Source organism: Vanessa cardui, chromosome 9, assembly GCF_905220365.1.
Source record: "Vanessa cardui chromosome 9, ilVanCard2.1, whole genome shotgun sequence".
Classification (NCBI taxonomy): Eukaryota; Metazoa; Arthropoda; class Insecta; order Lepidoptera; family Nymphalidae; genus Vanessa; species Vanessa cardui.
The window spans coordinates 1,822,586-1,844,016 of NC_061131.1; the positions used below are offsets into that span (position 1 = coordinate 1,822,586).

A 21,431-nucleotide genomic window follows, 5' to 3' on the forward strand; every position below is an offset into this window, starting at 1 on the left:
TAAGGTACAAAAAATTCTTACAAAATAACACAGCTACAGTTTTCCCATCCTTGATAAGTCGATCGAGCATCTCATCGGTAACATCTTCAATTTCATCCTTTTCCAACTGATCAACGAGCCAAACTAAAATTTCTTCTTCGTTCTCGAGATCACCTGTAACGTTCAGTAATAATCTAAATTAGTTTCAGAAAAACTATTTTCGTTAGTGTAAATATAGGTAACAGTCTATCTTGATAGAATCAATGCCTGTATCGCATTGTCAGTTAAATACTAATAGGTTCATAAAATATCTAAAAACAATTTGATCGCAATTCCATTGCTGATAAAAGTGTATAGAGTTAAATATTACCGTCGTAAACATTGGGGATTTGCTTTTCGAAGTAGACTATTGAGGGAACATCGTCAATTCCAAACTCTTCAGCAGCTTTCTTGTCGTCGATTTTGACGAATTGTATTCCGTGTCGGTCGCAGTCGTCGTCAATTTTTTCTAACTCTCCCAGAACTGTCATGGACTCCTCATCACCGTGATCATCTGTAACATTGTTATAATCAAATAAAATATCAATGTTTTTATGAAAGGTTCAGATTTCTTTGAATTCACAGATTGTTTCACAGAATTTCCATATTGATTTAATTGTATTACTTCAAGTAACAGAAACTATAAGTGCAAGCAGCTAGAATCTAATTCTATTGTTATAAAAAATTCCACTACTAATGGATTCTTAAATTTTACAGATATCGCGCCCAAAGTTATAGTTACGATATTACTTTATAAAAATATGTGTAGTGAAAAATAATTAACAAGGACAGAATTGTCAAATTTACTTACAGAACACAACAACAAGATTGTCAACATTTCCTATAAGAGTATTGAGAGTCTTAGCCGTTACATCCTCGATCACATCTTCTTCATCCCCAGTCGACTTGTTTGCAATGAGCCATTCTAAGACATCTTCCTCTCTACTGAGCTCACCTAGAAAATATATTTTACCAAATTTACTTTAGAAAAAGTAATGCATTTGTATCAAAATTTGTAAATAAATTTGTATTCGAACTTTTTATTCATTTAACTTTAAATGATGAATTTGGATGAAAAAAATAAATCATCTCGAAATACAAGCTTGAAATAACCATAAAACAATAGCTTCTTAATGGTGGCCTCTTAAAAAGTGATGTTAAATTTCATAGTACCTACTAACGTCAGTAAAATGACTCACAAACCTTCATAGATAATAGGTATTTGATGCCTGTAGTACACCAATCTTGGCAAATCTCCAAGACTGTACTCCTCGGCTAGTTCCTCATCGTGAATCTTTACGAAACCTATACCGAGTTGGTCTGCTTCGTCATCAATATTCTCCAGCTCTTGCAATGCCTTTGCACATTTCTTGCATTCAGGTTTGTCTGTAACACGCGATTACTTATTATTAGTCTTCGAGAATTGAACATGTGTACCTAATAAAATCATGCCTCGTATAGGATTCGAAGCAGTGCAGTTAAGCGAATTGCTCAGGTAATTGTGTGTTAAGAGAAAATTAATTGTATTGTGTGGCATGGCAAGCGTTCGGTGTCGTGCAAAGGTGGTGCTAGTAAACTCAGCGTAAGGCTGGTGCTAGAGTCTGTGATGGGTCCACTTGTTGTATATTGAATTGGTTTCTAAGTAGGAAAAATTCATGTGTCCTTATGTGTTTTATAGGGAATGGGTAACTAAGAATTTACTAAATACGAATAACCCCAAATACTTAAATCTTAGTCCATCTAGGGTTCACCAAAATCAGTCGCATCGCAACTATACCAACTATTCATAAATAGATCTTATACTTTGGTTAGTTTATGTATGGGTTGAATAATTTCCAAATCTCTAAAGATGTCTAAAATACTACTTATTATTTCCTTAAGTCTGATTTGGGTCAAGGTCATTACACGATGCGCTTCAATCAGACTAAACAACTTCTTCCTAGTTTTAATAGTTTGTGGTCGTTAAGAGCAGATAATGTAACCGATGTCTTGTTCGTGACACGTCGGTCCGTCAATCCGAGCTTGCTGGCAACACATAAATAGAACAGCCGAAATAGCTCGCCGCACGCTCCGATAATGCAAACGCGTTTTTGATTCTAGTCTTCCCTTACGCTAGACAAATGGAATTGCCAAATGTTACAGAAGCTACAGCTCTCAAGCTATAAAAATCGATGTTTGGTAAACAGCACGTGAAAGATAAAGAGCTTACGGCATACAAATATAGCATTCGATTTGATAACATCAAAATACTATCGATATACTTTATCAAATGATTCATGCTATTGTGATACGTTGTAACCGAGCCAAAAATTTAATTGGCCAAAACATTAATGAATGCTCGCCTCAGCCGTTCGAGCCGCCAATTCTTATTCTAATTTCCAATAAGTCGCCGAAATTGCCCACCGCAGCCGCATCGAAAGCGGAAAGCACGTCGGAATCATTGAATTGCGCTAGTCTAAAAAGCTAGAAGTAACAGCCACAACGACATAAATATAAAACATACCGCTAGCTGTAAACCTTACTTACTGTTCATCGGGCCGCAATTTTTGTGATCAGGACCTACGTGAAAAACAATGTAAAACACACGGCACAATGTACTGCTTTTCAAACAGTTTAGTTTAATACTAATCAGTGGAAGCGATAGAGAATTATCTACTCAATAGATCTACATAAAAGAATTTATAATATTTCACTTTTGTTAGTTGAGAAAAGTTTGCTCAATATTTTACCACAATAGCTCATTAAATCCTTAAACAAGCCCCCTTTAAACAACATAGATACGTACAGAAGAGAACAGCAACGTATTCGGTGTCTTCGATTATTTTGTCAAGGATCTTTTGATTGACTTCTTCTATCCGGTCCGGAAGGTCCATTGCTTCTAAGCTCGTCAGGAAATCCAAGACGCTCTCTTCGTCCATGAGATCTCCTATAAATACAAATTGACATAATTCAATAATATCATCAAAATATATCTAAAACCTTAACCATATACCTAAAAATAACCATATTGCCCTGGTAAATACACCAGTAAGCGTGCGGTATTTAAAATATAAGTAAGTTAATTAAATCTGATCAGCTGCCAAAAAGATCAACCTCGCAGACATTTCTATTTGTTTCTTCAATCGCTATATCGTCAATGTCAGTCTTCAAATTGCTTATACATATATAAACATATACCAGCATTGGTAGGTGACCAAGTTTAAAACGCAAGTAAAACAGATTCCTTCATATATCTTCATTCCATTCAAGCATTTTATGAGTGACTGATTTATGCTGTCAGTGGCCAGTGTGATATATTATAACTTCGACAACTGACTGTTTACAACTCCTAAATATACTCTCAGTGCTTAAAAGAAAAGAACTAGATTAGGAAATAGTTATATAACTGGAGTATGTCCACAAATGAGCCGCCTATGGGCTGATCCAGATCTGTTAACGTTACAGTTCTGACAAAATTTTAAATGTTATGTAAGAAAATACTAAATAGAAATCAGTGACCTCGACCTAGCTGATATATTTAGAAATCCGCCATGAAATACTTGTACTAAGGAAAATTACTTAATAAACAGCTGTGATTGTTTTAATTATACAAGTAGATAATACTCTGTTGAAATTAACCTTCGTAAATGATCGGTTCCATCTCACGGAAGTACGTGAGGGCGGGGAATTTCGTAATGCCATACTGTTTGGCGAGCCTCTTGTCGTTGATCTTAACGAAGTCGACGCCGAACGTGTCGGTGTCGTCATCTATCTTTTCTAGTTCTTCTAGAACTTTATCGCATGTTACACAGCTCCTGGCATCTGTAAGAAATTGAAAATATTAATGTTTTTCATTATTGGTCTACTCGAGTGTATCAAAGTAAAATTTTTGGTTGCGATGGTATGCAACACCGAACTGTTTGTTTTTTTTTTTTTATATTTTGTGCTGAAGTCGTAAATATAATGCATGAAATTTTAAGAAGGTTTTGAATCTCTGAAGGCCAGTCGGGCCAACAGCATCTCAAATAGAAAAAATATTTGGTAAAATATTCTGTTATTGAACTATATTCTTGTTAGTTAAGTAATAATAAATATTTTTAATTCATATTGGTATAAATATAAAATATGCAACATGGATGAATTACTCCCGAAAAAAAACCCAAAGCGAACTATTCTTTAAAATACAAACGTTTCATCAAGTTTTACATTTGAAAAAATTACGATTATCTATACATACATTATGATTATTTATACACTTTTTTCAATTTTTATCGATCTGTCTGTCTGTGTTTGTTCCGGCTAATATCTGGAACGGGTGGACGGATTTTGACGGGACTTCCACGGGCAGATAACTGATATAATAGGGATTTCAATAAACTAGTTATTACGGATTTTAATCGCGTATATTAATTATTTTGGACATCCCGACGTTTCGAGCACTTTACAGCGTTCGTGGTCACGGGTAGATTGAAATTTAAGACAACATAATGATATAATAGGGAGTTAGGTTAGCGTTAGAGACTTAGGCTGCGATAATATTTTTTGTTATATTCAAAGGCGTACAAGGTCGCGGGCACAGCTAGTTGGTATATAGAGCAGAATACATATATAGAAAATTGTTTAACAAAAGGGAAAACTGTAAAATCGAGAATTAGTTTAACATACCCCTGGAGTTGATTCTAAACATCACTAATTCTTAAATATTTATTATGATTTTATTAACGGATTGTGAATCGATGCGATCAATATTTTTATTAAATATTTACTTATTAATACCCTGCAAGACTATCAGTGCAAAATTACACAAGACATATTTGCTGGAAAGAAATTAAAAAATAAACACTTAGTTCAACTATAACATGCCTAGCTCATCAATATCAGTTAATGTATACCAATATATATTAGTTCTGGAATTAAACTGACCTCTACCGTAGCGTAGAATTCGATGATATTTTAAACACTGGAGAGTGAAAATAAACTCATAAATATACAAATCAAGAATTTGCGCCGGTTACCGGTTTTTACGATTGCAGATTATAAACGTCCCAGCCCTAGCACGTTGGTGGGCGGCGTTTACGATACTTATTCATTTGATAGCCTCTTTATAAGCGTTTATGTTGAATTATATTAATGTTTTGTTTAGATTAAATTACTTGATGGTAGGGCTGAGTGCAAACATCTAGTTAGGTTGTAATATTAATTTAAATAATTGTATTAACTAACATGACTGTATTTTTTTAAATGTTGAAAAAGAGTAACTACTGAGTTTCTTGCCGGTTCTTCTCGGAGGAATCTACTTTCCGCAACGGTGGTAGCTTTACTTAATTGTTAAATGACGATTAAAAAGTTCTTGAATAAAGTTTATTTAGATTTTGATTTTGTTGCACTCCTCATATATTGTTTCATAACATAATAAATAATAGTAACAGCCTGTAAAATTCCCACTGCTGGGCTAATGCCTCCTCTCTCTACCAAACGCTGGTTGCTTTACATGTGACAGAATTTCATCGAAATTAGACACATGCAGGTTTCCTCACGACGTTTTCCTTCACCGTCGAGCACGAGATGAATTATAAACACTTATTAAGCATGACAATTTAGTGGTGCTTGCCTGGGTTTGAACCTGAAATCATAGTTTATGTACGTGCTTTACTACTGGGCCATCTCGAGTCCTATATATAGGTATATAATTAGCAATACTTGGTACATTGTTGTATTCCGATTTGTTGTTTGTTTGTTGTCCGGTTGTGTGTTAGAAAAGTGAACATACTCGTGCCTCGGAAGGTACGTAAAGTTGTTCATGTGCCTGAACTTTTTCCTTTTGAATGAGATTTGCCATTCCATCTGATTATGAGTGTGGGAATAGAGATTGTAGTGTTTGTGTGTGAACGACACACTGTGTTTAGTTAAAACTATTTTCATTGTTGTTTAATTTTGTCAAGTTTAAAACAAGGTTCAAAATGTTTTTTCTACCAATTGATTTTTTTTAATACAAAAACTTGTCAAAAAATTACAACAATTTTCTTTATTAATTCTACAAAAATATTACTGAACAGCTGATCTTCCTTGAGTTTTCCACTTTACCGCCGCGGTCAAGCAATAACATATTTAATGTGATTTATCAAAGGCGTCAAAGGCGTCATATTTAAATATTTCACACTTTTTTTTATGGTATAGCTTGGTGGACGAGCATATGGGCCACCTGATGGTAAGTGGTCACCATCACCCATAGACAATGACGCTGTAAGAAATATTAACTATTCTTTACATCGTCAATGTGCCACCAACCTTGGGAACAAAGATGTTATATCCCTTGTGCCTGTAGTTACACTGGCTCACTCACCCTTCAAACCGGAACACAACAATACTGAGTACTGTTATTTGGCGGAAGAATAACTGATGTGTGGGTGGTACCTACCCAGACGGGTTTGCACAAAGCCCTACCACCAAGTAAAATCTTAATATAATTACAGACTCATAATGAAATTATCTTTTCAATCATCATTTTGAACAATTCGACAATAACTACATCATCATCATCATCATAATGAGTGAATGACATGAATAAGACCGATTTACCAAGTAGGTTGAATAGATAATATTTTTAAATAACAGCTCGCTAAGACCGTCTTCACCGCGCGCCCATTTTTATATATACTGCTTTCCCGCGCTTTTGCGACTTGTGTCATTCGACATGACAGATGAATAACTACACAGATAATATGTATATATTTATACAAAATATTCATTATTACGTTATTATAGATCTGTATGCACTACAATAATTTTGATTAAAATAAAATAATTTTATTTTGTAAGTGATAGAAGAATAAATTAAAGTAACAGCCTGTAATTTTCCCACTGTATAGGGATAAGGCCTTCTCGTCCATTAAGGAGAGGGTTTCCAACACGCTGTTCCAATGCGAGTTGGTGGAATGAACATGTAGCAAAATTTCGATGAAATTAGACAGATGCAGGTTTCCTCACGATGTTTTCCTTCACCGCCGAGCTCGAGATGAATTATAATCACAAATTAAGCACATATATATAGTAGTGCTTGCCTGGATTTGGACCCGCAATCGATTAAAATGCATGCGTTTTAACCACTGGGTCATCTCTTCTTTATTTTTCAAGTTATTCTTCATTATGAAACTCTCCTTGAATAAATATTTACTATAATTAAATTTACAAAACAACCATATTTCTTAGCTGCGACGTCTACAAAATATGTTTAGATGAAAAATGTTTAATTTATTTATGTTGCTTTAGTACGAGGTGTTAAGTTATTGACGTGTTTATATAAAGCAGTTGCTGAAAATATGTTTTATTATACCGAATAATATCCGAAAGGGCTTCTGACTTCTAATAATGAATGTACAGTCAGAGTAAGAAAACCTTTGTCAGTTTTCAAATTAATTTCTTTATCAAATCTTAAACTCTTAGTATTTTTTTTAATTTAAAAGTCAAATCATTTCGACGCAATATGTCATTCTCGATCGGTAAAGCAGATTATCGCTCATATTGAGCAAACGAAAATAGATCTTAAGGTGACGAACCTTTTCTTACCCCGACTGTACAAATATATTTATCAAATATATTTTTAACGTTACTGGCATATTCTATAAATACTGAAAAAACTAACATAAACAGATATTCTATTAATATTACCTGTTGTATTTTTTGGTTTGTATTAAGTAGGTATACCTTATTTTTACAGCAACAAAATACTTATAAATATTATTATAAAGATTTCCTATAATATAAAGAAAAAGTTCATAGTTCCATATACCATAATTAATTGGAAATAAACCAAAATATGGACACGACAATATGTAAAAACTTAAATGTAATTAGCAAATCATATCGTCCAATCACACAGTAGTAAGAATCTCTATTACCTACTGTATAAGTTAACAAAAAATACACAAATGCACATCGATGACTACGAATACAAAACTAGAAAATATCCTTAAAAGAGATCCTTAGATTTAGGTAACAGTTTGCACAATGTGATGATAACGTCATTCTACCTATAGGTAACCTAACCAACAGGTAACCTTTATAATAACCTAATAATTAAGCAAGAAAAAAGAGATGAATCTATAAAACTATATCAATTATTTACCAAAACCACAAGACGAAATTAAATTTAAAAGCCCGAAGAATACGAATTCTAACAAAATTAATTGAAGTTTAAATGTAATAAAATACATGACAATATAAAATAAGATAAAGATTATATCAAAATAATATAATATCTGCGCCCGCGACTTTGTAAGCGCTTGAATTTCATAAAAAAAAAACATATTGTAGCCTAAGTTACTCCCATATTACATCAGTAATCTACCAGTGAAAGATCGGTTCAGACGTGCTATATATTAGCCGGAACAAACAGACAGACGAAAATTGTAAATGAATGTTATTTTGGTATATGTACCATGTATACATATATATATGCATTAGTAAAAATTTAAGAGCTATTTTAATATTAAAACCAGACATTTAAATTTTATTATATATATAGATATACATATGGACCTACCTATACATATATGTATCTATTATACAAAAGCTTTCGATCCTGAAACGAGTAGGTCTGTTTGGCATGAATTAAACAAACGAGGAATCGCGATTATAGCAAGCTGAGCAAGAATTTTACTGCAGGAAAAACTTGCGTTTCCAATTAATTGGAAACAAACACTATGTTTTAAAGAAACCCTAAAAGAACTACTGAGAAAATTTGAATGAACAACTGTAAGTCTTTTAAAGTACGTATTTTGAGTATGTCGTTTGAATTATCGTCCATTAGTCACCTAAACTACCTAACCTATATTGCCTACACTGGTGATAGGAGGGCTAGTTCGTTAATTGCCCAGAGGATGCGATTCAACGGGGAATAGCTGGTAGCATTCTTGTCACCATTCTACGCGATCAAGATATTATATAGTTACTATTTTTAATACATATTTGTATGTATTTAAGGACCTGTTCTAAATGGCAAAAGTGATACACAGAAGAAACAAAACAAGTGACGACGATGACTATTGCGATGATTACAAAGAAAAAAGAAGACAAAAATCAAAGCTAAGACGTAATCAAACAAATTTATAAACTTCATACAAGAACAGAATCAAAATAAAGATATCTCGAGCTCTGAAATTTCAAACAGTCCGTCTAATTCTTTCTTCAATAACAAAAGTCGTGAGCAACGCCGTGCCGTGCTTGAAGCGTTAACTGAAAGTTATTTACAATGAGACATCATACTGACATACATCGATTCTGATGAAGGCGCCAACGCAGTGCGATTCTGTAGGGATTTGTAACTAACATAAAATGTTAACAGTTGACTTATAGACCGTGAGATGATAATGAAAAAATATTTGGTTATTTTTCCGACGCGTTCGATTAACGCCCACGCGATAGGACCGCCGGTTCGAGCGCTACGACCATCATTTTCCTTTTTGCCTTTACGTAATTAGACCCCCGAAGAAGCGCCATACTGGTACAAATGACCAAATATTTTGTGTCCTCATCTCCCGCTCTATTAGTGATACGTTATTTTGATTTTGAGATTGCATCATGTATATCCTAAAAATGTCATAATTGTCATAGTCAATGTCACGTATCAGATTCTGACACGTCATACTCGTGTCCTACGATGAAATTTCAATTTTCTGTTACAGTATAGCCCACACACGCGGATAATAATGTAATAGTTCGTTACATTATTATACGAGTGTATTAGGATGAGTGCGAGACGATGCTTAAAACACAGAGAGTACAGACAGCACAAGAAGTATAGTCAGCATAAAATGCTAATTAGATTCTATTGATATTAATAAAATAATATTAAATATATATATAAATATATTAAATAACTATTAAATATATCTTCGTAAGTGAATAAATCTATAATAGAGAGAGTACAATCAATATCAACTTTAGTATTCCCTTTAAAAGAGTAAGGTCAGGAACCCATTATATAAAACATATTTGTCGCTCTGCACAACAATATTTATAATAATAGCAAGCACTTAATCTTAATTCAGATATAAAACAATGCTTGTCAGGGTTTCTTATATAATTTTAACTATTGTAATTAACGATGCCTACTCAAAATTTAAGTATAGAACTTAATAGCTAATGAATTAAAAATAAAAAAAAAACTCTTTACAGACCAAAATATTATTAATCGCAATAAAAATGAATACAGTATCATTAAAGTAACGTACAACTCACTCAAAGTGAGAACTTTAATACTCCCAATAAATACGACAATAACTTCCAATAATGATTGGATTATTCGCATTATAATTTCGTTAACCTGATTTAAATATTTTCAATGAGACTTGATTCACAAACGGAGCGGCACCTACGTCAGACTTACGTAAAATGAGATTTCTGCCATCGTAACTTATATTAAAATAGCTCGAATGTATTCGCATTATATCTTTGGTTTGATTTTACTAAGAACGAATTCTAGAACGCAAAGCGAATGAAGATTAATTGCTTGTTTTAAATGTCATTGTAACAATCAAATTATTGCATTTTAAATAGTAAAGAAAACGTTCCATTAAAACCGCTTATAAAATTACTTTTTAGTACTGGTAACACTTAATTTTTAAGTGATATATATCTATGTGATTATGTAATACCAGCTGCCTTAATTTTAATCAAAACAGATATTATTTTCCAAAAATTTTACGTGTTTATTTTATAATTTAACTATCTGATTTACCAGCGGTAATTAGACATGAACTCACCATTAACCAATGCAATAGCATCACTAACCTTTGGTACTAAGTGTCCCTTGTGCCAGTAATTACACTAGCTCGCTTACCTTTTACACCGTAAAAAATGTATACAACAACAGCAACAGCCTGTAAATTCCCACTGCTGGTCTAAAGGCCTCCTCTCCCTTTGAGGAGAAGGTTTGGAACATATTCCTATGCGGGTTGGTGGAATACACATGTGGCAGAATTTCTATGAAATTTGTCGCATGCAGGTTTCCTCACGATGTTTTTCCTTCACCGCAGAGCACGAGATGAAAAAAATGTATACAGTGCTGTCTAATATTAAAATAACAGATAAGGTGATATCTATTTAGAAGCGCTTTCATAAGCACGTCTCGCAAGCCCTACCAAGTACCGCCTATTTTTAATCTGTATTATAAAAATAGCTTATTGATGTGTCTATTAATTACCAATTGACGCGGCTAAGATAGCGTTCTATAATACGTATAGATGTTTTGCATCATCCAACTCGAATCGCATATTAAAATGCTCGAAAACAAATATTTCTGAGTGGCAGTTTATTAATATCTGAGATGGCCTAATAGATAGAACACGTGTACCAAACGTGCAGTTCTGGCCTACTATGTCTCAGCATTTTTTGGTGCTATATATATATTATTAATGCAGATTCGGTAGGGGATCCTAATGGGGTCTCAAGCCCTAACAGAATCTCAGTTCTACTCTTTGCTCAGTTTTTACGGAACTTTAACCTTGTAGGTATAATGCAAATTAAATGTTTAATCAAACATTAACTATATTTACATTTCTTTTTACATTAACAGCCTGTAAATACCACTGCTGGGCTAAGGCCTCTTCTCCCTTTGAGGGGAAGATTTGGAGCATATTCCACCACGCTGCTCCAATGCGGGTTGGTAGACAGTAGCTGAATTTCGTTGAAATTAGTCACATGCAGGGTTCCAAATTAAGCACATGACATTTCAGTAGTGCTTGCTTACTTTTGAACCAGCAATCACCGGTTAAGATACATTCGTTCCAACCACAGTGTCATTCCGGCTCTTTGCAGCATTACGCTACCAAAGTTAAATCAAATTCGGAATGAAAAGAGCGTTTTTTTACTGTTTACTTTTGTTAAACCTACCCCCAAGGAGATGCAGACTGCGTCTCCTGGTGGTAGGTCTCCTTTTCCAAACAATTATCCCGGATCCACCAATATATACATATATATTCACAGGAAATATTACTCAAAGGTAAAAAAGTTAATGCCTTACTGATAGGTTAACCTTTTAGGTTATCGAGGTCGCTATCTTTTGTTAAGATTTACATTTTTCGAACGTATTCACATTCTACACGGAAATTGTTACGAAACATATCTTAGACAGCATATACACTGTTTATATTTATTCTTATGTCTTTAAAATAGACATTAGTATTATTTTTAAATCGATTAAACCAGCGTTATCTCTTGCAGTGTCTGATATAATTAAAAACCATTTCGGGCCACTTCACGTTTTTTTTTAATTTGTATGAAATTAATGTATTTTTTAAACGTAATTGAATTAATATATTCCTTTAGATTTTTGAGATATTATACAAGACTTTTTTACCTGATTTGAACAAAACGATGGATGGATTGTGTGAAAAATAATATGGTTGAAAATAATGGGTATTTGTAAGATGACGTCAAATAGAGAAACCTGGAAGATATATAAAATTTAGATTTATAAAATATAAAGGGCTGGCGGACTTTTTTACCTGATTTCCAAACTTTAACTAAAAGTATGTTTAAAGTATGTGTAAATTTACCATCAAGTAGGCCATTTCTCGTCCTACATTCATAAATTACTTACTTATCAGGAACTAAAGTAAATGATTGTATTAACATATGTATTTAAATAAAAGACTTATAAAAAAATAAATACCCACTATGAGCATTCGTCTTTACAATCGCCGGCATTAAATAAATAAATGTGGAGAGCATTACAGCGTGCAACTTGTGTATATAATTTGTAACATCGGTGTGCAACCTCGCAAATTTCACCTTACCAATGTTTTTTATTCCGATTTTTTACGTGAATTACATAAACAGAACTACCTTCCCTCGCTCAATTTGACCGTTCTGTTATAAATTGTTTAAAAGAACTAAATCGAATGCAGGTAAACATTCAAAATCGAAGCAAATTATTTCATTAAGGGTGGGTTTTGTCCTTTAGTGAGACAGTACTGTAACGGAAATTAAGACAACATTCTGTAACGGAAAGGTTTTGGAATACAAGAGCCCGTATTTAGGCGATCGCGTTGATGGTACCCCTTTTTTTTCTCGCTGGAAAATCGCATTAAGTGCTTCCCGCAGTGGGAAATGGGGGGGGGGGTGTTGGTACTCCCCGGAGTTCTGGACACCGAGTGCACCCAAGTACACCGGGTTTACCCACTAAAAAACAAACGGTAGCCTCTCCGTCTTTCGGCGGACGCCACGGGATAGCTTACGCATGTTACCGTGACGATTGATGGTACCCCTGCATCTCGAATCTAAATAACAATAAGTTATAATAAAGCCTTTTTTGCTATTCTTATTTATACAAATAAATTATAAACAAATTTTCGTCATTTGCCTTAAACTTTTGGCGTAAAATATCGGCTGTCGTTAGTCCTACTTCTAGCTACTCCTAACTTGTCTTCTGACACAGGCCTACTCTAAAGATTTCCATTCAGTACTGTCTTTTGTTTTGCCATGTTCGACCCGCTGCTTACACCTGCCATAATCCGATTAACTAAGTTTTCGATTCAATACTGAATTAGTTATTCATAATGAAACATGGATATATTGAATTAATAAAGTAATAAAAGTAATAAAGTAAATTTATAGTAAACACAAAAAGTAATTGTTTTGTGACTAGCAATGAAACCCAAAAGTTTACGAGTATAATAGTGGCTGCTTCTGTGCTCTGAGCAATAAACATCACTTAATTATAAACCAAGATTAATTGCCATTTTAATCGCACATAAATTCCTTCATAACAAGTATACTCGCTACGTTAAGCCCTATTAAACCGTTTATAACCCACAAAAAGGTAACATTTAGTTTTAAATTAGCGAAATCGTTTAATAGCATACAATTTTTTTAATTATACAACGCTCACATAGGCCATCTAGACTTAGGTATATTTGGAATTTAATGCATTTAATGATTATTTTTATTCACTCTTCTGTATTTTCTATATTATTATACTGTTTATAATGACTTTTAGTTTAAATGTAATGTACTAGAACTGACGGTACACTTGAATAAATAACATAACCTAGATTGGGATATTTTGAAATAATTATTTATTGGAAGTTTAAGAAACATGCAAATTAATAATATATCCAGTACATATTATGAACTAATTTCGTTTAATAACATAATATTCATCCTCTTCATCCTCAATCATCCTCTCATGCTGAATTTACTATATAATGGTTATATTAAGACATTACATTTGAATCAATCAGCTCGTTAAGAGAACGATGGTCGATTTTCTCACTCGACGATAGATAGTAACAGTCTGCAAATTTCCCACAGCTGAGGTTTCCTCTTCCTTTTAATGAAAAGGAATGGAGCAGCTCTAATGCGGGTTGGTGTATACACATGTAGTTTAATTTCTATGAAATTAGATACATCCAGGTTTCCTCACAGTTTTTCCTTCACCATCGCGCATAAGATGAATTATAAACACAAGTGGATTCAAATTCAATAGTACTTTATTGGATTTGAATCCGCAATCAGCGTTCTAACCACTGGGCCATCTCAGCTACTGCTTTCGATAAATGCGTTCTTTAAATTCGCATTTTCTATCAATTTGACCATGTTTTATTCAAATATTTTGTTCGGGTACTGGAATAACCAAATAATCCAAGAGAAAATACACTTCTGGACTTATTACAAGGATTATGTGTGAGAGCATAGAATGGTTTCCTATGTTTGTATAAGCAATTGTCGCTGTTACAACACGAACTTACTCGTTTTTTTCTTATGATTACAATTCAAGAAGAAAGCACAAAGAACTTCGATTGATGTTTTGTTAAAACATCGAATTCATCTCAACTCTACTTATTTAAATACATAATTATTTAGTATATAGTGTATATAGAACAAATTCCTGATTAGTTTTGTACGTATGCAAGTTGTATGAACAAGTGTAAAGTACCTATAATCATATATTATTTTATTCAAACAAGAATTTTTTACAGAAAGGCTTCAATAAAATTTAAAATAAAATTGTAATTAGCAGTTCAAATCATGCTAATACTTAATAACTTTGATATTGAAAATGTTCGTAAATTTTAATTTACAAAATGTCTTAAAATGATTCGTTACGTTTTAATTTTACATGGAAATTAATAATAGGAATCTGTATATCAGAGAATATCAGATAATATCAACGACATCCAATGTTATTGCTCTCTGATGGTCAACGTGTAAAGTCCAGAAGGCACACAGTAAAAATGTTTGAATGACACTAGCTAGGAACTGTGTAAGCACTAAGCTAGAATGGTATGTGTACGTGTATGTATTCCACATACACACACAATAAAACATTTTTCAAGTTAGGTTGTAATTAAATAATTATTGTATTAAATTTCATTTTAAAAATGGAACAATTGATTATTCTTGCTGATTTTGCTTTGTATAATTTTCATTGTGTTGATAGCGTCTTAATCGAATTAATTATATTTAATTTCACATGAGTATTATTGACTCACTAGAAGACTATGTAGTCATTCAAAAAATAAATAATCGAACGGATAGATACGCATAACAATATTAACCTTATATATGTCTACTAAATAAAATTTAGTGATTTGATGACGGGCGGATCCGTCTCGAATCTGTTATTAGAAAAACAAATATCTTGTCGTGAGAGATCGCTATGAGCGATAAGACCACCTTTACGAACCGTGTATCTATTTTTTTGTCTTTCTACTATGTATTCATGTGAAATAAAGTATTTTAAAATAAATAAATAAATATAAACTAAAGACATCATATCGCTGTAGACTCTGAAATTAGTGTACGCTGTTGTTTTCTTTTATAACTCGATAGTGGTGACAAACTATGTCACAATTAGAATTAAGATTATCTTCAGTAATGATTGCGACGGAAACTCCGCCCTAACAAGACACGCAGATTCTATTAATCCAGTAAATAAATTGATCACATACTATTATTTTGGAAGAAATCCAAACGAAACATTTGTAACACAGAATTTTCGTAATTATGTCTTTTCTCTAGAACATTATACCAGGCAACTGAGACTATTTTTAAGACTATTAAGATCTGTTCATATGAACATAAGAAATTAAATATTACATTAATATTAAATACCTGTTGACTTCCATGCAGGATATACATATTACATACATATATAATTGTATTTTACTAACATGACTGTATTTTTTAAATGTTGAAAAAGAGTAACTACTGAGTTTCTTGCTGCTTCTTCTCGGTAGAATCTACTTTCCGAACCAGAGGTAGCGTCACCTAATTGTTATATAAATTAAAGTGTATTTTGATTTTCATTTTGATTCGTTTTCTGTTTTAAACAATATCATTGAGCAAACATCAGCGATTGTATTGATTAGTAGCTGTTGTTATCAACTACGTACGAGTTAAATTCATTCAAACTTACTGAATCCGTTTGCCGTTAAAGCTAGAATTGCCAAACATCCTTTCCAAGCGGACGCTTTCGTCATTAACAAAACCTATGTTCCTAATTCAGCTCTTAGATACAGTTTGGCTGTGCGTTGATAGTCACTCAGGGCAAATCTATATTTAATATTATAAATGTGAAAGTAACTCTGTCTGACAGACAGACGTCTGTCACTCTTTCACGATCAAACCGCTGAACCAAATTAGATGAAATTTGAAGTGAAGCAAAATTTAACTCCAAGAAAGGACGTAGGCTATCTTTTTTGCCTAAGATTTGACAACCAACACTTTTAAACGCGTGCCGCGGTTTACTACTGATATAGGTTTCATAAGTGTAGATTATGACAGTATTATAATAATAAAACTAACATAATAATACATTTTCATAATCACCTACTGGATTAAAGAATCGAAATCACGCCTACAATATTTTTTCATATATTATTATTGAATTATAAATTATTTGAATCATGAATAAATAAATATAATAAAACTAATTTAATTTAACGAAGAAGCTTTGAATACTTGAACTGCTCTGCTCAATCTATGAGCTAAGTCAACACCAGCTTTTTGGTCACCAGAAGTATAAAAAAGTAAAATGGTTTGAGCGCTCATCACTAATTTATCAGTAAACAAATTTAATCATACTTTTGTTAAAATTGACAAGATTTTATCAACTTTAAATTCTCTGAAAATTGAACATCTTTGAGTCATTTTATTAGCAAAGTAGGTCCGTGACAATTTATAACGGGCTTATAAACTTTGGTGAAGTTATTTGGACAACTAATAAAAATAAATTTAATTGTGCCATAAAAATTAACCTCAAAAACTTTATATCCCGGCGATCATCAATCAGAAGTAGCTCTTAAGAATCGATACAAGGGCGATATTAATTGCTGATAATTCTTCTAATTTATTCGTTAAATATTATATGTTTTTCAAGTAATCTTTGACTAAATGGACATTTTTTGTGAATATGTGTAGACTGGTGTAGTCCTGGTTTGTTTATTTATGTTTATGTTGACTTAACCTCGGCTAGCCGTAATGTTCTAGCACATTACAAATTATGTTTTCTGACGTGGATTTACAGTCTAGGCAAGTCGTTCCCATTAAGTCCGCTGCTCGAATTGAAAGCGTCGACCATCAGCCAAGAACTGATTTTCGAATGACTAAAATGTAACATTTCTCGCTTTGAAAGCAAGAAAATGAGGGTATTATTGAATTCGCCAAAATTATGTGACGGTAACGAAGAACCGAAGGGTGAGAGATATTGGCGAGGTGACATACATCATCTTTCAACACTCGGAACTATTTCGGTACAGACAACAAACACTCGATGGGTCAACAGAAACGGACCTTTAACTTGGCGACAAGCTAAAACATTCGGAATGCCAATATCACGTAATGGAAATCTATTTCAGCTAAACGTGCGGCACACACTGATATAGCTTTAGCCGAGCGGGAGCGTAGGCGCCCGGCGACCTTGAAGAGACGGGACCGTGAGGAACGAGTCTCGGCGCCATTTTAGGCGGCGCCGACGACCGCCGCGGTCGGCTCGGGTTTTATTGTCTCCGAGGTTGCATAACCGGGAACGGCCGTGGCTCGCAGCGAAAATATCGCGCGAGGCGGGCGGCGTACCGCGCTGAGCGGCCGAAGATCATTAACTCGGAGATGGGCCGACGGCAGCGCGGGCGCAGCGCCCCCGCGCTGGCGGCCGGCCAGCAACGCACGCGCACTTACACCAGAACACCGCCACGTAGTCCTTGTCCTCCAGCACTCGCTCCAGCTGCTTGGCGGTGACCTCCTCGATCTGCGGTTCGATGCGCGGGGGGGGAGCGGTCTTGCGCGCGGCAGAGACGACGGATACGAGCAGCAGGGCCACGAGGGCCGGCACCCACCGAGCCATAGCGAGGGCGCGCGCGTACTGACGCCGGCCGCCCGCCCGCCGCCGCCCGCCGCGCGATCCGCCCTCGCCGCCCGCCTCGCCCGCGCACGCGCACCTCGCGCATGCGCAACTTACGATTTATTTGCAAGATAACGAATGCAGTCGATTCCTTCGGTCTGATTTGTTTACATCAAATGAAGCAAAATAATTATGACATTCCTTATCAACTAGAAGACTGGTCGTATTTTGAAATTAACTGTTTCTTAAAAAAATATTATTTAAACACTTTCTTCTATCTTAACCTTGAAGTATATCATTTAATTTCACTTTAACAATGTACAATCTGAACCAATACTTAAAAACAGTTCGAGCTGGAAACTTTTAGCAAATTTTTAACGAAAAAAAAAAATCCGCTTAATAATTTAATAAATAATATCCTGAAAACTCAGTCCTTAACACTTTATTATATCAGATAACAGGTTTTAAGGAGGTTTAAGTACGTACGTACGAGGAGATAGACGACGAATGAAACAAACTTTTGCTATATCCAGAAAATTTGGACATACATAAAAGAATAATTCAATTAAATCGCGATTTAAAGAAGTATTAGCGCCATATATTAACAATCAAATAAATTAACATAAACTTCAATAAAACATCAGAAATGAGATCAGTCTCAGCTGAAAATGCTTTACTCTTCAATGCTGTATGTAATGTCTACTAAACAGTGCTTATGAGTGCGTACATGCTACAATGCAAATGCAGTATTCACAGTCCGAAATGCGACCGGAAAGTAAACAGACGCTACACGCGAGATTAACGGATGTACTATTTTTAAAAAATACATACAACGTGCCCAAAGATTTTGGCGCTGTAATTATTATCCATTCCTTCGTCAATGTCTTCAAACTTTGGAACTAAGATGTTACGTCACTTGTGTCTGTAGTTGCACTGGTTCAAACCGGATCACAAGAATATTGAGTATTCCTTTATTGGTAAAGTTTATGCTGCTGCTGAGTTTTTTAATAGAGAAAACCATTAGTACCCTTATGAACTCTACTTAGGTTTAATAAAAAGTCTGTTTATTAAATAGGTAGGTACTGTAAATTCCTAGCCTGTAAGTGTTCAAAAAAGCATGTTACAGGGTTCAAATTATCAGTCTCAATTTTTCCTTTTATTATTTCAAATGTGCAGTCAATGTATATCTAGTATATCGAGAACAAACATATAAACATTTGATTGACATTTGAATGCACTCACATGCCATCTTTTGTGCAACGCTAGAACTAATTGAGAAACCTTCGCAGACATGCGCCTTACAATTACCAGTATTATCGTATGAAATATAGGAACACAGCGCGCACAAACACATAACTAACATATATACTTACAGTAGCCAATCAAAAATAAAAAACAACATCACTCTACATAATACCAATTTACCTAAATCTCATAGATGGTTATTAAAAATTAAAAAAGGAACAGTCTGTAAATGTAGGAGCTGTTATCGGGCTAGGCCTCCTCTACCTTTAAGGAGATGATTTGGCGCTAATTTTACCACGCCTCTTCAAATAATTTCCTTAAAATAAGACACTCAATTTTTTACGATGTTTTCCTTCACCACCGAGTACGAGGTAAATTATGACACAAATTAAGCACATGGAAATTGGTCAGTGGTCTGTAATCATCGTCAAGTACGCATTCAAACAATTTGGTAGGTCAGAGTGTTGTTGACCACTGAGAGTGGCATATCTTGTCAATAATTTGTAACAGGAACTTAACTATTTTTTTTTTAATAGCAATCTTGTAGACAGCCAAACTTTCAAGAGAGGTTCTAGTTCAGCTAATAAAATGTTACCTAAACAAATCTTACAAAAACCTTATAAAAACGTTGACCTAGTTAATCTTCGTGCATGGTGCATACATTTTATTAAAATCATATTTAATCTCCTTTGTGGTAGGAATTGGAGAACACTTTCGTATAAGTTCCAAATTGAAAAGACAATTTAGAATATTCAAAAATACGATTATTATTAAGTATGTATTTGTGTAATATGTGTACGTAAGTTTGGTTACATATTTTGTAGTCTTAATTAAATATTTTCATCTCAATAATGACTGGTCGCTTGCGCTGCGCTAATCGCTTTAGACACTTCCGAGTTCCGAGTTACGGGCATGTTCCATCACTTTCTTCTATAACTTTTATCCACACGATCATGCAACGCGGCTTCTCGCCATCTGCAGCCATTTAAGCTAGCTTTTAAAACAACGAGGTAAATAATAATCACAAATAGAGATATAGATCCAACGTTCTTGTGCAAGATCGTTAACTAACTGTAAATAAATGCAATTGGAATTTTTATGTTTTGTAGAATTAAATTAAATTTATTTATAACTAAAAGAATTAATTAGATGAAATTATCTCAAGCCCCTCAAACTCAGGTTCAAATTAAAACCATTTTGAATTTTATAACAATTACGATTTAAAAAGTTTCTTTGACCCGTTCACAAGCTGCTTAACTCGAAACAGTATTATATTATCAACCAATTTATTGGACGAAAGGATGTCAATAAAATTTGCATATTAATACGTCCATTGTTTGTACCTCAGAATAGGATGTAGTCAAACAGTATACGTAGACAATATCTTCTCGTTTATAACTTATCTGATGATTTATTTCCCCCAACACATAAGCACAATTCTTAAATTGCTAATAAATTATGACACTAATCACAGCACTCAGCACTTAAATCAAAATCGATTCAAAATCTTTTTTTTTTATTTTATTTCAAATGAATCTTTTAAGAATTTATGAATAATAATAAATAATAAACGATGTTCCTAGCCCACGCTTAGACTTCATTTAAAATTAATATATGAAATGTAATTACCAAAACTATTTGTAACGCTTTATTTAGTTTAAAGCCAAACTGTCGACAGTTTCCGAACGTTAGTGTTATGTCAAACTGTCAATGTCACCTTTCAATTTAGTGTTGTACCTCATCAACTTATCGATATTCCTACAAAGAGTTGTATTAATTCATTCTTGTTTATCATAACGATATTTAGTTACTGTAAATTATGTCTTATCGGATTTAAATGCTAACA

The 21,431-nt window shown here is 33.8% G+C and overlaps 1 protein-coding gene across 3 annotated transcripts in view; it reads right to left on the reverse strand.

The window, feature by feature from the left end:
- LOC124532253 overlaps positions 1–18,368 on the reverse strand; it is a 31,151-nt gene extending 12,783 nt beyond the window's left edge. For 2 of the 3 annotated variants that reach the window (XM_047107041.1, XM_047107039.1), the window contains exons 1-8: positions 18,178–18,368; positions 3,637–3,819; positions 2,804–2,944; positions 2,545–2,577; positions 1,222–1,404; positions 830–973; positions 350–532; positions 22–153 (exon numbers count right to left, since the gene is read on the reverse strand). In XM_047107041.1, the coding sequence (XP_046962997.1) occupies positions 22–153; positions 350–532; positions 830–973; positions 1,222–1,404; positions 2,545–2,577; positions 2,804–2,944; positions 3,637–3,819; positions 18,178–18,343 (1,165 nt within the window). In that variant the 5' untranslated portion in view covers positions 18,344–18,368. The remainder of the gene's footprint in view (positions 1–21; positions 154–349; positions 533–829; positions 974–1,221; positions 1,405–2,544; positions 2,578–2,803; positions 2,945–3,636; positions 3,820–18,177) is intronic. The other variant, XM_047107040.1, reaches the window with a different exon arrangement.
- Between the last annotated feature and the right edge of the window lie 3,063 nt (positions 18,369–21,431).